The following is a 19,831-nucleotide window of genomic DNA, read 5'->3' on the forward strand; positions in this document are numbered from 1 at the left end:
GGGGTAGGGGAGGGGCTGCCTGTACTCCCAGTGCCACCGCGCTTGGTGCACCGGGATGTGCAGGCGCCGGCGTTCAGGGCAAAAACGCGCTGGCGGTGGAGGGGGAGGGGGAGCACGGGACGACGAGGCACCGGGGGTGCCCTTGCCCTTGCCCTTGCTGCTGCCGAAGAGGCCTATGGGCGCGCCAGGGTTTGCGGTCGCCGGTGAGGAAGCAAAGGGAGTGGTGGGGGCCAGATGTGGACGGAAGAAGTGGATGAGGCCGACCCCATCGCACGCGTGGTTAAAAAAGGACGCGCGCACTGGCTGACGCGTGGGCCCGTTGTCGGTGGTCGTCATAAATAAGACGACCGGTGGCGGTTGGGTGGCTGCCAGGTGAGGATGCGGCGGACGGCGAGGAGACGCACGGCGCGTCCGCTTCGCGTCCGCGCCGACGCATTCCAGGCGCAAATTTGGGCCACAAATGCGTCGGCGCGGACGCGACGCGGACGTGAAATGGGTTTGGGTCGGCGCGTTGGGTCACCACTTTTGTCCGCGCCAATCCAAACAGACGCGGGCAGACGAAATGGGTCGCTCCATTGGAGTTGCTCTGACTGTTTCTTCCCAGGCATACTAGTTCCCATAGATATGTGTACACGGCACGTGGAGAAGAAGGTCCATTTCGGGGCACGTCTCCCGCTACCATTGCTGAAATTTATATAATATTATTCCCTCCGTCTTAAAATAAGTGTCATTAATTTATTAAAAGTTTAGCACAAAGTTGTATTAAATCTGTGACACTTATTTTAAGATGGAAGGAGTATTATATAGCACATATATAGCATATAGCCATACAAAAAGAAACATATATATCATATAGTTTTTAACCCCTGACCTCCCGAAACTGACAATGCCCCTGAAAACAAAATGAAACTATTGCATGTAGACTCCCGCCGATTGCCCATAACAAGCGGTTCTAGCATCATCTTTTTTGGTTTCTTTCGAAGACGACCTAGTGGTTCCGGTGAAAAGGACCCCAACAAAACTATATGATGATAATAGTGAGCAGTTGCTTCAGTGCTTGTAGTCGTCCCTAGGTGGCCTACGGATATACATGTATTTTTATTTTATTTCTAGTGTTCGTTGTAATGCCATGATTGATGGTGAATAGATAAAAAAATCCGTAAAAAAAGGTGAAGATTGAACTTCAATAAATAAATTACAACATTGTTCTTTATTTCCAAATTGCACATCAGCTGACTCATTAGTAGAGTAAATTGCAAAAAACCACCACATTGAAGGCAACTTTTGCGAAAACCACTACAATATTTTTTTTTTTGCAAAAAACACTATGTCTATGGTAATCTTTTTGTAGAAAACACTGATCAGCGGATCGGGCTCAGTTAAGTGAGTTTATGACAAATGGGGCCCGCTAGTTAGGCCGATGTGGCAGAGCATAAGTAACGGCGACGTTCGCTAACGTTCCACCTGTCATCATGTGTGGCCCCATGGGGTCCGCCTGTCATTGAGACAAAAAAGAAAAAAATTTGATGCTCGTCAACCTCCCGTCGTTGGACTAATACGTCCAGAGTCGCTGCTGCTCGCCGCGTCCCCGGCGCGCCGCTCCCGCGCCTCGCTCCTGCCGCGCACGCTGCTCGCCGCGCCCGCCGCTCCCCGTGGTCGCCGCCACTCGCCGCCGACGCGCCCGCTGCTCGCTGCCACTCGCCCCCGTCGGCCTCCTGAACCTGAAGTCCAGCCCGTATGCGGGGAACCACGGCGAGCCCGCCACCGGAGCGGCGTCGTCCCTGCAGGCGCAGCCAGCGCGCGCCTTCCCGCCCCACCGCCGCCTCCTTCTCCGCTCCAGCAGGCTCATCGCGGCACCTTCAGTGTCTCCGACATACTCCAGGGCCGCCGGGGTCGCGGCGAGGGCGGGGGCGAGGGGCGGCCGACGATGCTGGTGACGAAGAAGCTGGGTGCGGCGGGACTGGAGCTGCTATGGGGGTCCGCCAACGTGTACTGCGCGTACGAGCTCACGCCGGAGGAGCTGCGCGCCAAGGTGTCGCTGGTGGAGGTGCTGGTGGTGCACAGCGCCACGCGGGTCACGCGGGAGGTCTTCAAGGCGGCGCGCTGATGTCTACTACACAACCTTCTTCTTGTAGACGTTGTTGGGCCTGCAAGTGCACATGTTTGTAGGACAGTAGCAAATTTTCCTCAAGTGGATGACCTAAGATTTATCAATCCGTAGGAGGCGTAGGATGAAGATGGTCTCTCTCAAACAACCATGCAACCAAATAACAAAGAGTCTTTTGTGTCCCCTACACACCCAATACAATGGTAAATTGTACAGGTGCACTAGTTCGGCGAAGAGATGAAGATACAAGTGCAAAATAGATAGTAGATATCGGTTTTTGTAATCTGAAATAATAAAAACAGCAAGGTAACAAGTGGTAAAAGTGAGCGTAAACGGTATTGCGTAGATTCTTTGCACATCAAGCGTCGCTTCAACTCCATTCGTGAAAATGTTCAAGATGGAGACATAGAGATTTGTAAAGTACATACGGACCTGAATGTAGCAGATCCGTTGACTAAACCTCTCCCTAGAGCAAAACATGATCAACACCAGAATTCCATGGGTGTTCGATTCATCACAATGTAACTAGATTATTGACTCTAGTGCAAGTGGGAGACTGTTGGAAATATGCCCTAGAGGCAATAATAAAAGCATTATTATTATATTTCCTTGTTCATGATAATTGTCTTTATTCATGCTATAATTGTGTTATCTGGAAATCGTAATACATGTGTGAATAACAGACACCAACATGTCCCTAGTGAGCCTCTAGTTGACTAGCTCGTTGATCAACAGATAGTCATGGTTTCCTGACTATGGACACTGGATGTCATTGATAACGAGATCACATCATTAGGAGAATGATGTGATGGACAAGACCCAATCCTAAACATAGCACAAGATCGTATAGTTCGTTTGCTAGAGTTTTGCAATGTCAAAGTATCTTTTCCTTAGACCATGAGATCGTGTAACTCCCGGATACCGTAGGAGTGCTTTGGATATGCCAAACGTCACAACGTAACTGGGTGACTATAAAGGTAGACTACGGGTATCTCCGAAAGTGTCTGTTGGGTGACATGGATCAAGACTGGGATTTGTCACTCCGTATGACGGAGAGGTATCACTGGGCCCACTCGGTAATGCATCATCATAATGAGCTCAGAGTGACCAAGTGTCTGGTCACGGGATCATGCATTACGGTACGAGTAAAGTGACTTGCCGGTAACGAGATTGAACGAGGTATTGGGATACCGACGATCGAATCTCGGGCAAGTAACATATCGATAGACAAAGGGAATAGCGTACGGGGTTGATAGAATCCTCGACATCGTGGTTCATCCGATGAGATCATCATGGAGCATGTGGGAGCCAACATGGGTATCCAGATCCCGCTGTTGGTTATTGACCGGAGAGTCGTCTCGGTCATGTCTGCTTGTCTCCCGAACCCGTAGGGTCTACACACTTAAGGTTCGGTTACGCTAGGGTTGTAGGGATATGTATATGCAGTAACCCGAATGTTGTTCGGAGTCCCGGATGAGATCCCGGACGTCACGAGGAGTTCCGGAATGGTCCGGAGGTAAAGATTTATATATGGGAAGTCCTGTTTCGGGCATCGGGACAAGTTTCGGGGTTATCGGTATTGTACCGGGACCACCGGAGGGGTCCCGGGGGCCCACCAGGTGGGGCCACCCATCCCCGGGGGCCACATGGGCTGTAGGGGGTGCGCCTTGGCCTGCTTGGGCCAAGGGCACTAGCCCCACTAAGCCCATGCGCCTAGGGTTTCCAAGGGGAAAGAGTCCTAGGGGGTTAAGGCACCTCCTAGGTGCCTTGGGGGGGAGGGAAACCTCCCCTTGGCCGCCGGCCATAGGAGATTGGATCTCCTAGGCTGCGCACCACCCCCCCTTGGCACCCCTATATATAGTGGGGGAGAGGAGGGACCTCATACCTTGAGTCCTTGGCCTTTGGTTGCCTCCTTCTCCCTCCCCAACACCTCATCCACCTCCTTATAGCTTAGTGAAGCTCTGCTGGAGTACTGCAGCTCCATCAACACCACGCCGTCGTGCTGCTGCTGGTGCCATCTCCCTCAACCTCTCCTCCCTCCCTTGCTGGATCAAGGAGGAGACGTGGCTGTTCCGTACGTGTGTTGAACGCGGAGGTGCCGTCCGTTCGGTGCTAGGATCTCCGGTGATTCGAATCACGTCGTGTTCGACTACATCATCCCCGTTCTTTGAACGCTTCCGCTCGCGATCTACAAGGTACGTAGATGCATCCAATGACTCGTTGCTAGATGAACTCCTAGATGATCTTGGTGAAACGAGTAGGAAAATTTTTGTTTTCTGCAACGTTCCCCAACACCCTACACACCCAATACAATGGTAAATTGTATAGGTGCACTAGTTCGGCGAAGAGATGAAGATACAAGTGCAAAATAGATAGTAGATATCGGTTTTTGTAATCTGAAATAATAAAAACAGCAAGGTAACAAGTGGTAAAAGTGAGCGTAAACGGTATTGCAATGATAGGAAACAAGGCCTAGGGTTCATACTTCACTAGTGTAAGTTCTCCCAACAATAATAACATAGATAGAACATATGACAAGCCCTCAACATGCAACAAAGAGTCACTCCAAAACCACTAATAGCGAAGAACAAACGTAGAGATTATGGTAGGGTACGAAACCAACTCAAAGTTATTCGTTCGGATCGATCTATAAAAGAGTTCGTACTAGAATAACACCTTAAGACACAAATCAATCAAAACCCTAATGTCACCTAGATACTCCATTGTCACCTCAAGTATCCATGGGCATGATTATACGATATGCATCACACAATCTCAGATTCATCCAACCAACATAAAAGTACTTCAAAGAGTGCCCAAAGCTACTACCGGAGAGTCAAGAACGTGTGCCAACCCTTATGCATAGGTTCCCAATGTCACGAAACCCGCAAGTTGATCACCAAAACATACATCAAGTGGCACATGATACCCCATTGTCACCACAGATAATCATGGCAAGACATACATCAAGTGTTCTCATAAAGACTCAATCCGATAAGATAACTTCAAAAGGGAAACTCAATTCATCACAAGAGAGTAGAGGGGGAGAAACATCATAAGATCCAACTACAATAGCAAAGCTCGGGATACATCAAGATCGTGCCATAGATGAAACATGAGAGAGAACACGAGAGAGAGAGAGATCAAACACATAGCTACTGGTACATACCCTCAGCCCCGAGGGTGAACTACTCCCTCCTCGTCATGGACAGCGCCGGGATGATGAAGATGGCCTTCGGTGATGGGATCCCCCTCCGGCAGGGTGCCGGAACAGGGTCCCGATTGTTTTTTGGTGACTACAGAGGCTTACGGCGGTGGAACTCCCAATCTATCTTCTGTTCTGGAAGTTTTAGGGTACGTAGGTATATATGGGTGCAGGGGGTACGTCGGTGGAGCTACGGGGGGCCCACGAGGCAGGGGGGCGCGCCCAGGGGGGTGGGCGCACCCCCACCCTCATGAGCACCTCTCGTATCTTCTGACGTGGGGTCCAAGTCCAACAGGTGGGTTTCCTTCCAAAAATAACTTCTCTAGTTGATTTCGTTCCGTTTTGACTCCGTCTGATATTCCTTTTCCTCGAAACACTGAAATAGGCATAAAACAGCAAATCTGGGCTGGGCCTCCGGTTAATAGGTTAGTCCCAAAAATAACATAAAAGTGGATAATAAAGCCCAATATTGCCTAAAACAGTAGATAAAGTAGCATGGAGCAATCAAAAATTATAGATACGTTGGAGACGTATCAAGCAACCCCAAGCTTAATTCCTGCTCGTCCTCGAGTAGGTAAATGATAAAAAAGAATTTTTGATGCGGAGTGATACTTTGGCATAATTTCAATGTAAATCTTCTTAATCGTGGCATGAATATTCAAATTCAAAAGATTCAAGACAAAAGTTCATATTGACACAAAAATAATAATACTTCAAGCATATTAATCAAAGCAATCATGTCTTCTCAAAATAACATGGCAAAAGAAAGTTCATCCCTACAAAATCATATAGTTAGGCTATGCTTCATTTTGGTCGCACAAAGATGTTCCCAACTTCTGTACCGCCGATGACAAGCCAAGCAATTGTTTCATACTTAAATAATCTCAAACTTTTTCAACCTTCACGCAATACATGAGCGTGAGCCATGGATATAGCACTATGGGTGGAATAGAATATGATGATGGGGATTGTGTGGAGAAGACAAAAAAGGAGAAAGTCTCATGTTGACGAGGTTAATCAATGGGCTATGGAGATGCCCATCAATTGATGTCAACATGAGGAGTAGGGATTGCCATGCAACGGATGCACTAGAGCTATGGATGCTCAACAAAAAAAACTAGTGAGTGTGCATCCAACTTGCTTGCTCATGAAGACCTAGGACATTTGAGGAAACCCATCGCAGGAATATACAAGCCAAGTTCTATAATGAAAAATTCGCACTAGTATAAAAAGGACAATTTATGAGACTCACTACATGAAGAACAAGGTGCTACTTTGAAGCACAATATATGAGACTCATTACATGAAGAACAATGTGCTACTTTGAAGCACAAGTGTGGAAAAAGAGATAGTAGCATTGCCCTTTTCTTTTTTTTGGGGGGGGGGCTTTCTTTTTTTATATATATATTTTAGCCTTTCTCTTCTTTTTTTTATTTGGGCAATGCTCTAATAATGATGATCATCACACTTCTATTGATTATAATATAAGAATTACAACTTGAAACCTAGAACGTCGGTGGAGCTATGGGGGCCCCACGAGGCAGGGGGCGCGCCCAGGGGGGTGGGCGCGCCCCCACCCTCGTGAGCACCTCCCGTATCTTCTGACGTGGGGTCCAAGTGCATCAGGTGGGTTTCCTTCCAAAAATAACTTCTCCAGTTGATTTCGTTCCGTTTTGACTCCGTCTGATATTCTTTTTTTTCGAAACACTGAAATAGGCATAAAACAACAAATCTGGGCTGGGCCTCCGGTTAATAGGTTAGTCCCAAAAATAATATAAAAGTGGATAATAAAGCCCAATATTGCCTAAAACAGTAGATAAAGTAGTATGAAGCAATCAAAAATTATAGATACGTTGGAGACGTATCACGCGCGGGCGGCTGCACGTCGTGGGCCCCGCTGGCATCGGCACCGACAACGTCGACCTCCATGCCGCCACCGAGGCTGGCTTCCTCGTTGTCAACGCGCCCACCGCCAACACCGTCGCCGCCGCCGAGCACGCCGTCGCGCTCCTCGCGGCCATGGCCCGCAATGTCGCCCAGGCCGACGCCTCGCTCAAGGCCTGGACGAACATGACGCCGCCGCATCCCGGCGCCACTGTCCTTGACCTTCGTCGCCTGGCTGAGCCTCGCGACGGCGACCTTTGTCCGCCGGCCTGTGCACGCATGCAAATTGTTCGATGAAATGCCCAAGAGAGGTTTGTTAGGCTGACAAGCGGGCCCCATGTCCAGCAAACGTTTTCATGTAACGGTGTGAGAAATTGGTGCCACGTCAGCCTGACTGGCGGGCCCCACCTGTCATAAACAAGCTTAACTGAGCCCGATCCACCGATCAGTGTTTTCTGCAAAAAGATTACAATAGACACGGTGTTTTTTGCAAAACAAAAAAATGTATTGTAGTGGTTTTCGCAATGCTTGCCTTCAAAGTGGTGTTTTTTTGCAATTTACTCCTTATTAGTATGATCACTTGGAACGACAATAAAATTGATCACAATGTATGAGATGGCAAAGGAGGATGGGCTGGCGTCGCAGATGTTCCATTGAATAATAGCATAGGTTGCTTACTAAATGTCGGGGGGATGACCCCGGATAGGCTTAACAACATTAGCAATTTTCAAAAACAACAGGGTGCCCAGCGCCCCTCAGTCCGGCTAGTCCTCCAGTCGGCCATCTGGCTCTGGGTCAGCAAGCCCTCTGGCTCCGAGCCGGCTGGGCACGACGCTATAGCCCTGGTCGGCTGGCTGCAGCCGGCAAGCGGCGGGTCAGCACCCTTCCATTCCATACGTACGACAAGACAACCCCCCCACGACAGGGAGAGCATGTCAACAATGCCCACGTCATCGCTGACCGAGGAGAGCGAAGCAACAGTGCGCACAGTACCGCTGACCGAGGCGGACAGCGACGACGCGACGCGACACAGTAGCCGCACAATGCCAACCACTCCATGATGCGCGAATGGCGTGCCACAGTGGCATGCAGCCAGCGGGTCCCGCAGCCAACGGGCCCACAACCGGCGGGCCACAGCCCACTGGAAGCTAGAGACAATGGCACCATCAGGGCCCGCCCTCCTTATTTTATCACTTGCAACCTGGGAGGCCAGGCTATAAGACCTCCCAGGAGCCCCCTGAGAGCGGGTCGACTCATTCATCACACACACCTACACACATGCAAGGAGAATAGGAGAGCTAGCTCCTTCTTCCTCCTCCACCCATACAGCTCAAGGAGCGCCATTGTAGCTCTTGTGATCCTCATAGTCGATCCGGTAGGACTAGGGGTGTTACCTCCCTCGGAGGGCCCTAAACCTGAGTACGTCGTGTGTCTCACACTGCTTGTCGACAATATCGCTTCCGAAACCCACCGGCGTCCTCTGGCCCCAACCACACTCGATTAGCCATCCCATGACATTTGCCGCGAGAACACCACGACACTATATAACAGTTGCAATAATAACATGTGCACTCTGGAGCACTCTTATGCACACACAATCCCTGTGGTAAATTAATTTTCTTGTGGACTTTTGTCATCCATGATTCGGCCTACGCGAGTATATGTATGGGTATATATACACATTAATTGTAACTAGCCATGGGCGTGCGGTGCGGCCCACACCGCGCCCTGTTGATGTGTTGCGGTGAAACATGTATAGAAATTTCAAAGCTTTAGAAACATTTGAAAATAAAATCCAATGCTAACAAATCGGCTGATCAAAGGTGTTGGTCCTGATAATTCTATGACAAAACCAAAACCGTCACCTCATATACGTTCTTACGTGAGCGGAAAAGTGGTCCTGTTAGGATTTTATTTGTTGTTACGACGCTTCTGTGACAGATCGGGTGAGAGACAAAAACCATCACCACCACATTTTTGAAAATCAGTTTTACGTGACAAAAGTTACTCATCAAACAACTTTTTTTTGAATCGAATGTGGGCAGCATCCGAAGTAGGCTTCTTGGTCGCCGCGTCGGTCCGAATGTTGTGCCGGAAAGCCGTCCGGTCATGTTCGCTCTGATCGTCATGAATGCGGGTAAGCGGTCGTCACAGTGGCATGAATGATAACGAGGGTTCTAGAGCAGATGTCTTGGTCAGGTTTTTGGGTGGGCCTTGTGTTAGAGTCCAATGTAGTGGAGGTCTTGACGCCTGCAAACCGCCATTCGTTTCGTTCAAGTTTGAGAATTTCGGACATTGGGACCGGTTCGCGCCATTTTGATGGTCAGCATGGATGTGTCAAAAAATTCAAGACGCCTTTTTCAAACATTTGGGGGTGATCTGGCGATCCACATTCTCCCACGACACTCGACCACCCATTCCCTTTGTCTTCTTTCCTATCACGGAGCACCCCCGTCACCTCTCACCATCGTGGGGTGTTGCGCGCAAGCGACAGCGAGGCTACGAGCCGCCAAGAGTAACCACAAGGGGAGCAGCGTCAGCGTCACCGAGTTTCGGCGAGTCTCCTGATGGATATGTGACCGGTGCATAGTCGATGTTGAAACCAACACATGCTGATGCTAGGACCGGTGAAAGCGAAGCTACGAGATGGTGCGAAAGCTGCGTCGGGGTGGCGTGATGCTCCAACCAGTGCTCGGAGATGTTGAAACAAGCGGTGTGGGCCGCGTCGAATGCTGCGACGAGACTATACATTGTTGCAGCCTTTGTCGGAAATGTAGGAACCAGTGGTGCGTGAAGGTACGACGTCGCCACTGAAAGCGGCGACGGGACGGCACGATGCTGTAACCATCGCCGAAGACGCTGGAACCAGCGATGCATGAAGTTGCTATGGCAATGACGTAAGTTGCGGCGGCCGACGGGGCGACGCAATGTTGTACTGTTGGTGCAACAGCCGTGATACGCGTCCGCAAGCACTACTGCTCCGCCACGCAAGTCGATCCATGTGACTGTTCCGTAGGTGACCGATCGCTCGCTACGCCGGTCGACCACTTCGTCGACCATTTTCAAAACTTGTCCCGCACGACAGAAAACCAACGGTGAACACCATGGTCACGTTGGTCACTACTTGGATGGTTAGGAGAACAGTGCTATCTCTAGCGAACGAGGGTTCAAGTTCTAGGCTTGACATTTGATGCTTGCATTTTTCTGAATTTATTCCACGCCTTTCGACGATATGTGTTCAGTGGGAAGAGACGTTTCAGTTGACTACAAAGACATATATGGTAACTTTGTCGGTCTTAACATAATGTGCCGACTCACTCTTTCGAGTGTAGAACATGTGTTTTCTTATCAGGGTCATCGGTGTGTTGAAATGAGCCTTTACTACAGGCCATCGATCCTGTAAATAGCGATCGATGGTCGACCAGTGACGTGTACATACTACGAAAGGGAACAAAATGCTACTCGAAATGTTTTCCTTGTGACCAGCGAATCTCCAGAAAATCAATCGAGATGTAAACACCGCGCCTGCTTTTTACTGGGCGGTCACCCTTCCACAAGAAGCTCCGGGCACTTGCTACTTGTCGCGCGCGCTCAAGTCTCCGGCTGCAGCTTCGACCACACACCGCGGCCCGCAGTTCACACGCATTAAAAAGGCAACCGGAGTCGCACCCACCACCGCTCACCTGCTCCGCGGCCTCCAACAGCCCACGCCCTCCCGCCGGCTGCCCATGCCGCCGCCGCCTGAGGACCATCCCCTGCCGCCGCCTCGGCCGCGGCCAAAGCCAAAGCCTCCCAAGCCCAAGCCCAAGCCGGGGAGGATGAAGCCGGAGCCGGTGCGCGACCAGACGGACGCCGTCTTCCCGTTCCCTGCCGACCCCTTGGCCTGCGCCGCGCACTGCTCGGAGCCGTGCGCCCACTACGGCCTCTGCCGGCCGCCGCCGCCCTCGCGCACCGCCACCGTGCACCTCCGCTCCTCCTCTCGCCTCCCCACCCCGCTCATCGCCCTATCGGCGTCCGTCCTCGCCGTGTCCGTCGTCCTCCTCCTCGTCCTGCTCGTCTGCCACGTCGTGCGCCGGCGCCGGCGCCATGCCGCCAACGCCGCGCCGCTGCCGCTGCACCACCAGCTCGCCCAAGGCGGGCCTCCGGCCGACATGGCGGTCCCGGTGCCGGCGGACAGCGACTCCGACGACGGGGTGCACCACGTGTGGTACATACGCACCGTGGGACTCGACGAGCGCGCCATCGCGGCCATCACCGCGCTGGTGTACGACCCCGACAAGTGCCGCGCCCTGGGGCTCGGCGGCGACGGCTGCGCGGTGTGCCTCGCGGAGTTCCGCGGCGGGGAGACGCTGCGCCTGCTGCCGCGGTGCGGCCACGCGTTCCACCGCGGCTGCATCGACACCTGGCTCCGCGCCCATGTCAACTGCCCGCTCTGCCGCGCTCCTGTCAAGGTCGCCGCTGGCGCTCACCAGACCGCCGCCCCCGGCAACGACGCGAGCGACCCCGCGGCGAACCTAGCCGCTGCCGCTGGTGCTGGCGCCGAGGAGACCGGGGGCGACGGCGTCCTGTCGACGGAGATGGCTGTGAGGCGCGCCGCGTCCGTGATGGCGCTCCCGAGGCTGCCGTGGCCGGACGTCTCCCCACGACCTCTGGCTTCGAACAGTGCGCGCGAGGGGGAGATGGGCCTATCGAAGATCAGTAGAGCGCTGAAATCGTGGGAAGCGTTGGAGATAGCCGGCGTCGAGGTAGGCAGGTCGGCTTCGTTCGGCGCGGCGCCGCCGCGTTTGCCTGGGCGGTCAGGCCAGCCGGCCACGGGCATCAACGCCGACGAAATCCCGCGTTGAACTGCGATCGATGCTGCTGCTGCTGCTTGGGATGGAAGTTTTTGGAGTGAACAGCGTGAGCTTGTGCATACACCGTGAGAATGTCAGAAATTGTAAATAAGAATTACTGACGCAAAAGATGTGCTCCCTAGCTTGTAGTATGTGATAATCTAATAAGCTATGAACATCTCAGTAGATATGAACATCATAAGCGCATGTTCATCTTCTGGTTCATATACACGAGCTTAAACATATGTATCTTGATACCAAAAAAAATCGCTCATCGATTTCAGGTTTCTTTCAATCATCCATGATACACATATATTCAAATTTTTGGCCAATTTACGATCCATTTCAATTTTCAACCAAGTTGAGGCGTGGGGATGGTGATGTGGAATTGATCCCATTCCAATCTGAAATGAACTGGATCCCATTCCAATCCAATCCTCTGCGCTCAAAAGAGCGCATCGACTTAGATTCAGAAAAGAAAGCACAATAGAGACTTGCCTGCCTGAATCAGAATTCTCAAGGAAGTTGCAGCGAGCGACAGGCCACCCACCTTGCCTTTTGTCACCATCGCGCTACCAAGACCGCATTAAAAATGATGCCTCCATTTGCACTGCTAAAGCAGGAGGCGGGCGAGGTGGGCAGTCAATCCCGGTCACCTCATCAAAATGCAGATGTGCATCATTTATTTGTCCCAAGAAGCTGCTGCTGTTCATTAAATGAGACGGGTGAGCGTCAGGTGCGAGAGTCTGATGAGACATGGAGTAGAACGCAAGCACTCGAGGAGATTGGACAAGATCATTTAGCCCTGTCGTGTTTGTCCACCAGGTAGGCTGTTTCTTGCGGAAAGAAGTCCGTGTTACACAACGAGCAGTGCATTTTGGAGGGCGAGCTCCATGGAAGCCTTTATTTTGAAATTTTTAAAATTCAATTTTTTCAGTTTCAAAAAATTCGGAAGAAAAAGTACACGTGTATGTAAGGATGTAATGTATATGCGTGTAAAATTTCAGGATGAAATACCTTGAATTGCGAGCTGCACAAAGAAAACAGATCGTGGACTTTGAAAATGAACAGTACATACGCTAAAAAGGCCCTGATTTGTCTTTTTGTGTACTTCTCATCTTAACGTATTTTGACCTGAAAGTTTTTAGACATGTACATTATGTATCTAGGTATATGGGTATTTATTTTCGGAATTTTTTGAAACTGAAAAGTTTGAATTTTGAATTTTTCAAATTAAGGCCTCCATGGAATTCGAGCTATGTTTGGCATTTTCGTATTACAACCCCAAACTATCATCAAAGTCTAATATACAATAGATTTAAAAAAATCTAATATGCATTCATAAGCTACAAAACCGCCTATTTGACAACCTCCAACTTCCAAAACCGTACAAGAGACAGTGCTAGACCGGTTTGAAACTGGTTTTGACTGGTGAACAACCCAATCAGCCACCACGTCACTCCCTAGCCCACTTAACCCTGAATTTTTTATTTTCCATTCTATTTGTTATTTTGGCAAAACTTTTTGAAACTTTCCCAGATTTAACATAAGTTACTGTGGATATTCGATAATTTTTATGGGGGAACTTACTTTTTTTCAGCAAAATTTTGACCTAAAATGGCTATGGATTTGAATTTTCATTCTAAATTTTCTCTGTTTGGCAAACATGGTTAAAACTATTGAATATAAGGGTAGTACGTATATTTTAGAATGTTTTCAGAATTTAATGGAAAACCTTTTTTTACCATAATTTGACACAAAATGGCTCTAAATTTGAATTTTTGTTCACGTTTTCTTATGTTTGACAAAACTTGCTGAAACCTTCCCAAATTGAATAAGGGTGGTGTGGATTTCTGAGATTTTTTTAAATAATTTCTGGGAACTTCCATTTTTTGGCCAAATTGTGACCAATAATGTCTCTCAATGTGTTGTCACGGGGTGACGTGGCCGCTGACTAGGCTGTTAATCATTCTCAAAGTAGTCCAGAGTTGATTCTTTGTCCGGTTTTAAAAGTTGGAGGTATTAAATAGACGGTTTCATAGTTCAAGGCTGTATATTAGACTTTGGCGGTAGTCTGAGGTTGTAATATGGACTTATCTCTTTCTTGTCAAGATTCAGGGCCTTTTAATTTGGAAAGTTAAGAAGGATACAAGTTTCTTCGCACCCTCTACTTCCATCTTCATTGGTGTGAAATTGAAGTCTCAACAACTTTTTTTTGAATATATTCCATGATTTATATGCCAGGGCCCTAAATATTTCATGCCTTAACTTCGATGTCGTGAGCCTGATCTCCAAGGTAGTATGGGCTACAAATGTTATGCAGTTTAGGCCTATCACCGTCATCAATGTGATCCAACACATTTTTGTGGAAGTGTGTGTCACTCATTTAGCCCCAGTTGCAGATAGGATGGTTCATCCTAACCAGTAGGCCTTCATCCGGCCCTGGTATATCCACGGTGGGGTGCATGTGCTGCATGAAGAAACCCACATGGTTAATCAAGCACTCGAAGGGTATATTCCTCTGAAAGTGCACAACCTTCTTGAAAGGTCCTTCCCTCGCTAGGTTACGAAAATGAGGGGGTGGGGGTGGGGGGCTTCGATGATACATGAATCTATGGGTAACACAAATGATTTCTAGTTGGAACACTTACATCAATGTCAATGGAGAAGTTGGGCACTACTTTAGATCGCCTCAGGGTGTTGGCCTAGGATATTCGCTCTCTCCCATCCTCTTTGATCTAACTGTGACGCCCTGTCCATCATCCTTGAGAAAAGCAAAAGGCCTAGTGGACCACCTCACCCCCCTCCCCCCAGTCAAGTTGGAGGAGGATCTTCCATCAATATCGAGGGAAGTTTGTCCAAAATTCCTAAGTTGTTTGAGGTACCTTCATGAAACACATTTACTGCAATTTTTGTGTGGAAATTGTAATGTCTCGTGAGTCGTTGTCTTGGATTGGTTCTCATGTGCTAGACCACAAGGTTCAACCATCTACTAGTTTCCAAGGCTGGCGATGGCGGCGCTCTTCTGTGTCATTCCCTTCTGGAAGGCATGACCGAGGAGAAGCTTTAGGCCTCTATGGCTCTATCCGCTACCCCTGGGAGAAATCTTAGCTCAGTTGATCGGATGCAACGCTCTTGTGTCGTTCCGCCCTTTGGGGCATCATTCTTGGAGGTGTGCATAGGCTCGAGGGACTAGCGGATGGCTCCTGCGATGGAGCGGCGGTTCCTCTGACGCATCTACGATGTGGAGTCTTGGTGGCGTGGCGCCGCAGGGTCTCGGTGATGGGTGCATGATGATGGATGCACGTAGGAAGGTGGCGTTGTCTGGCGCCGTGGTGGCGTCGACGACATGCTTGGCACAAGGTGGATGCGTCAATGCCTACTCTGAAGATGGATCAATGGAAGACGGTGGCAACGACCTCTACAGTGTGCGCATGGGGAGCCCGTTGTGAGTGTGCCGGACCAGTGTGTGACCCAGACCCGACAATTCAGCTTGGTTGGGGCCTTCGGCTTTAGATGTTGGGCTTTAGTGTGAGGTCTGGGTACGTGGCCCTGACAATCTGCACCCCTTCATCAAGTGGATAAGAGTAGCGACAGATGTCGCCAAGATGGTAAACTTATTGATGTATTTTTTTTGTAAGGTCTTGATGAATAATTAATAAAATGGCTGCATGCATCATCCTAATGCAGATGCCGGGGGTCATCCTCCTTTTGTTTTTCTAATGATATTATGGAAGCAATGATAGCATTTCTAGCAATAACAATCATGCTTCATGTTAAAGCAGGACGCGGTACATGCATTTTAGTTTGATCCTCGATACTAGCCTTATGTTCAATTTGATCCAATGAATATGCATATGAGAATAGCGCATTGGACTATTTATGTAGTCTTTCAATAGCATTAATACCCTATCTATGCAACGGTGTAATCTAATTGAGGGAATTAAGTTGAGAGGGATTTGTTCCCACTCCGTAACTATGTTGGTAAAAAAGATCCACCATTATTTTCAAGGTGTTAGTTGCATTGTTGTTGCGAATATTAGGTAGGTAGCTGGGCGTGGGATTTAACTTGGTCAAATGTAAATAAATATAAATAAAATTTTATATCCACCGTGATTAATAAGCCATTTCTGAATGTATAAGACTATGATATCTTTTCTATATCACTAAACATTAATGACGCTTCCGGGTCTATGAATTGTATGTATGCATATGCACAAGATACCAATCTCTTCTCATTAATGAATCTATGCAAATGTATCATATATAATTTAATTAATTTTCCATAAGGAGCACAATAAATGCCATACATGTTTGTTTCTTTTGCGACCATTTACACCTATATATATATTCTATTTGCATACCTCCCATTGCATCCTTCTTGAAGGATAGTGCAAATATTCACATCCCCCCCCCCCCTCCCCAAGATGATGAAACATGTCTACATTTTCTTGGTACTCTTTACCTTATGCTTAGATAAAGTATCTACGACATGGTGTCACAACCCATATCTAAGAAGGCACAAGCAATTAGAAAAGGGGGCATCGTCCAGTGAGAGAATAATATCGATTGAGGCTGAACTGCAAGCGGGCGAAATCGTCGAACATGTAAGTTCATGCTTCTGGACAACATATTTGTATATTTTATCTACCATGTTAATAGTATCTTCTACTTCAACTTTTCTTGGATTTATTAAATAAGAGCACAATTGAGTTATTTTTATCGATACGTTATTAGGGCTTGCAAAATTAATTTAAAAAAGCCCATATTCATATCAAACATTTCACTTGTATTCCTGGCATGTTTTTTTTTTGAGTTACGCTCCATCGTTCGAATTCAAGCCACTCCCTTTGATCCGCAAATGTGATTTCATCTTCCTTCCCTTGTTTTGTATGATGTCCATCAACAAAGATTTCTGGTCTACAATAGGATTTAATTTAGTCGACTCTGGCGTGAGGCTGCTTTGTTAGTGGCATCAATGTCAGGGATGCGCATATTAGACTTTTTTTTATAGTTTTAGGATTTAAGGCAAACATTCGCTAATGTTTTTTTATATTGTATATCCCATCGTACAGTTTTCACTTAGTGCAAATAATTAAAAATATATTATTGTATACAAAAGTTCTATGCTATGATTTGAAGAGTGAAACCTTGGGAGTTGAGAGTGTAGTCACATGTATTGGACCGACCAGGTTTCCCAACATACCGAGACTACACATACAAAAAATAAAATGGTTTCAGTTCCTTGTCAACCTTTTGCCATTTTAAATATTCATTTAAATTTCCATTGCTCCATAATTTTTGGTTAAAACTTTCGCAACTTACCACTATTAATTTATACTTGCTACTTGCTTTTGTCCCGTTATATCTTTATCCAAAGCACTGTGCGTCAACAACCTATAAAGAATGTCCCTCTTTCATTCAATCCTCCAAAAATCAAAAAGGAAATACTAATTATGTTGATTCCATTGCAGATTGCAGCTTACCAAACACCACCAAATTCTACAACGCCATTGTACGGTGCCATGGCAACATTAGATGTTTATGAGTCTCTGGCTGTCAAGGCGGGACAAATAGTATCTGCTGAAATCTGGGTAGAGAATTACCAAAAGGAGAAGCCTAATGATGTTAATGTTGTACAAGTTGGATGGAACGTAAGCCAGATTTGCCTTATTGATATAAAACTATGGTATATTTGATATGTCCATATTGCTTGATAAATCTAAAGTATTTTTGCTATTTTTCTGTAGATTCAACCTTCTTACTATGGTGACAACAAAACACATTTCTTGATAGGATGGACGGTATAATCAACCTACCCCATTTTTGGTTACTATGTTTAACTTATTGCTTCAGTTTAGTTTTTCTTTTTGAGAATATTAAGTGCATACTCCTATGTTAGTAACATGGAAAGATAAGGTCAAATGATATCTTGTTGGTTTGACATCTTGTTAACCAAAAGAAGATAATGTTGATGGTGTGGCCCCTGATATCAATCGAAACAACTCAGTCATTTTTCCTCCAAATGTAGCATCTTGTAGTTAAAAGAATACCAGGATATCATGATTATTTAGTGCTCATGACACACAAAAAAGGGTTGTGCGGGTTTAGATTTTATTTATTTACCAATGCATGCTTTGTATAACCACTGGTTTTCATGGGGATGGTTAGGCCAATGGAAACAAGACGAAGGGATGTTTCGATTTGAAATGTGATGGATTTGTACTAGTTAAAAATCCTCCAATCACTCCAGGAGGTACTCTTGAGGGGAAAGCTAAGATATCTGTCAAGATATTCAAGGTGTGATGTCAACTTTCTTACTATGTCTTCACTTTTTTTTTTACTATTCATACAATTGGATTTATTGGCTTATGTGTTGCCTAGAAAATAAGAATTTTATTTCTCAAGTTCATTGTATTTATTGGATATCAGGTTGTTCCAGGGACGAATCCAAGGGGGGACGAGGGGGGGGGGGGGGGGGGGCAAGACCCCCCCCCCCCCAACGAAAATTTTCTATTCGATAGCGATCAGGCTGCCATGTGTACGCTGCTCCGAACGATTAGCTTCGCCCCCCTATGGGCTGATCACTCCCTAATCACGTGAAAAATGAAGCCTGATTCTCTACTCCCCAAAGCCCAAGCCCACACATACCAAGCCGAGATCCAGCAACAGTAGGCCCACAATTTATGAAGACAAATCGATCGGTCTAGGTCACACACGTTTCTTTTCCTCTGACCTTGTTGTTCGATGCTGCCGCCACACGTCTAGGGCGGTTTTGCATCAGTTCTCCTTCCAGCCGACGCAAAATCTAAAAGAGTTCATGATCCATAGTTGCGGTTGCGTAGGCGCACGGCCGGCAGGTCGTTCTCACGGCAAAGATGAACGGCATGGCAACTATGGGTAAGTTTACTTCCGTCTCTCGCTCTCTCTTGGGAGTAATTTCTTTTGCGGGGAACTCTCTTGCAGTAAGTTTACATTCATCTCTAATTCTTACTTATATCTCGGTAGTTTGTCGAATCTAATTTTTCAATGCGACAAATTTGTAGAAACTACAAACATTGGAAATTAATTAGGGGTAATCTGATTGACCAGTTCTGCTTGACGCTTGTGTTGATAACTTGAATCAAAAGAGAAAACCAACAATATTCATAGTATGTATTGATGATATGGTTTCCTATATATGGTTACAAAATTTTGGTGCTTATTGTTCTTGCCCCCCCTATTGCCGATTTCTGGTTTCCTCCCTGGGTTGTTCTGATATATTTTAGAATGATTTGAGTGCGAGTTTCCATACAACAAGTTCATTTCAACTATTTTCATTTTACAGAGTAACAAGAATGGAGATTGGTGGTTACACTTTGCCCATGTTGGTGAAAAGTTTGCTCCGGTGGGGTTTTGGCCACGCAGTCTTTTCCAAAGCTTGTCCGATCATGCAAATTATGTAACTTGGGGCGGCTACACTAGCTCTCTTGTGAGGACTCCTAGCCCTCCCATGGGCAATGGACGCTGGCCGGGAGGAGATTCTGCTTCATTTCAAAATGTGCAATATGTCAACAATGATGGGCATGGTTATCTTCGAATGCCTAACCTTCGTTCTAGGGTAACCGATACGGCATGTTATCGAGTTAGTGAATTCATGACTGGCAAGTTCAGCTATGGAGGACCCGGTGGATGTGTTAATTAGTACCGTTATGCACTAATATATAATATCATCAATAAATGCAAGTTTCGTCTTACTATGTCGTTCCGTGAATACGGACTAAATAAATGTCATACACTCACATTCGAACCGACATGACATTT

General features: G+C 47.4%; 3 protein-coding genes across 3 annotated transcripts; all 3 read left to right on the top strand.

The window, feature by feature from the left end:
- The first annotated feature begins 1,737 nt into the window (after positions 1-1,737).
- On the top strand, positions 1,738-7,493 carry LOC123138775 (D-3-phosphoglycerate dehydrogenase 3, chloroplastic-like). The gene is made up of 3 exons (XM_044558654.1): positions 1,738-1,859; positions 1,900-2,100; positions 7,172-7,493. The coding sequence occupies exons 1-3, from the start codon at positions 1,738-1,740 to the stop codon at positions 7,491-7,493; spliced, it is 645 nt and encodes a 214-aa protein (XP_044414589.1).
- Positions 7,494-10,695: 3,202 nt separating this feature from the next.
- LOC123135689 (RING-H2 finger protein ATL52) lies at positions 10,696-12,335 on the top strand. The gene has a single exon (XM_044554865.1). The coding sequence runs from the start codon at positions 10,925-10,927 to the stop codon at positions 12,038-12,040; it is 1,116 nt and encodes a 371-aa protein (XP_044410800.1). The 5' UTR covers positions 10,696-10,924; the 3' UTR covers positions 12,041-12,335.
- Positions 12,336-16,421: 4,086 nt separating this feature from the next.
- Positions 16,422-19,766, top strand: LOC123135690 (uncharacterized). Its single transcript, XM_044554866.1, has 5 exons — positions 16,422-16,635; positions 17,503-17,682; positions 17,779-17,832; positions 18,200-18,328; positions 19,356-19,766. Exons 1-5 carry the CDS (start codon positions 16,456-16,458, stop codon positions 19,710-19,712), a joined length of 900 nt encoding a protein of 299 aa, XP_044410801.1. The 5' UTR covers positions 16,422-16,455; the 3' UTR covers positions 19,713-19,766.
- Positions 19,767-19,831: the final 65 nt, after the last annotated feature.

The sequence above is a fragment of the Triticum aestivum genome, chromosome 6B (genome assembly GCF_018294505.1).
Source record: "Triticum aestivum cultivar Chinese Spring chromosome 6B, IWGSC CS RefSeq v2.1, whole genome shotgun sequence".
Classification (NCBI taxonomy): Eukaryota; Viridiplantae; Streptophyta; class Magnoliopsida; order Poales; family Poaceae; genus Triticum; species Triticum aestivum.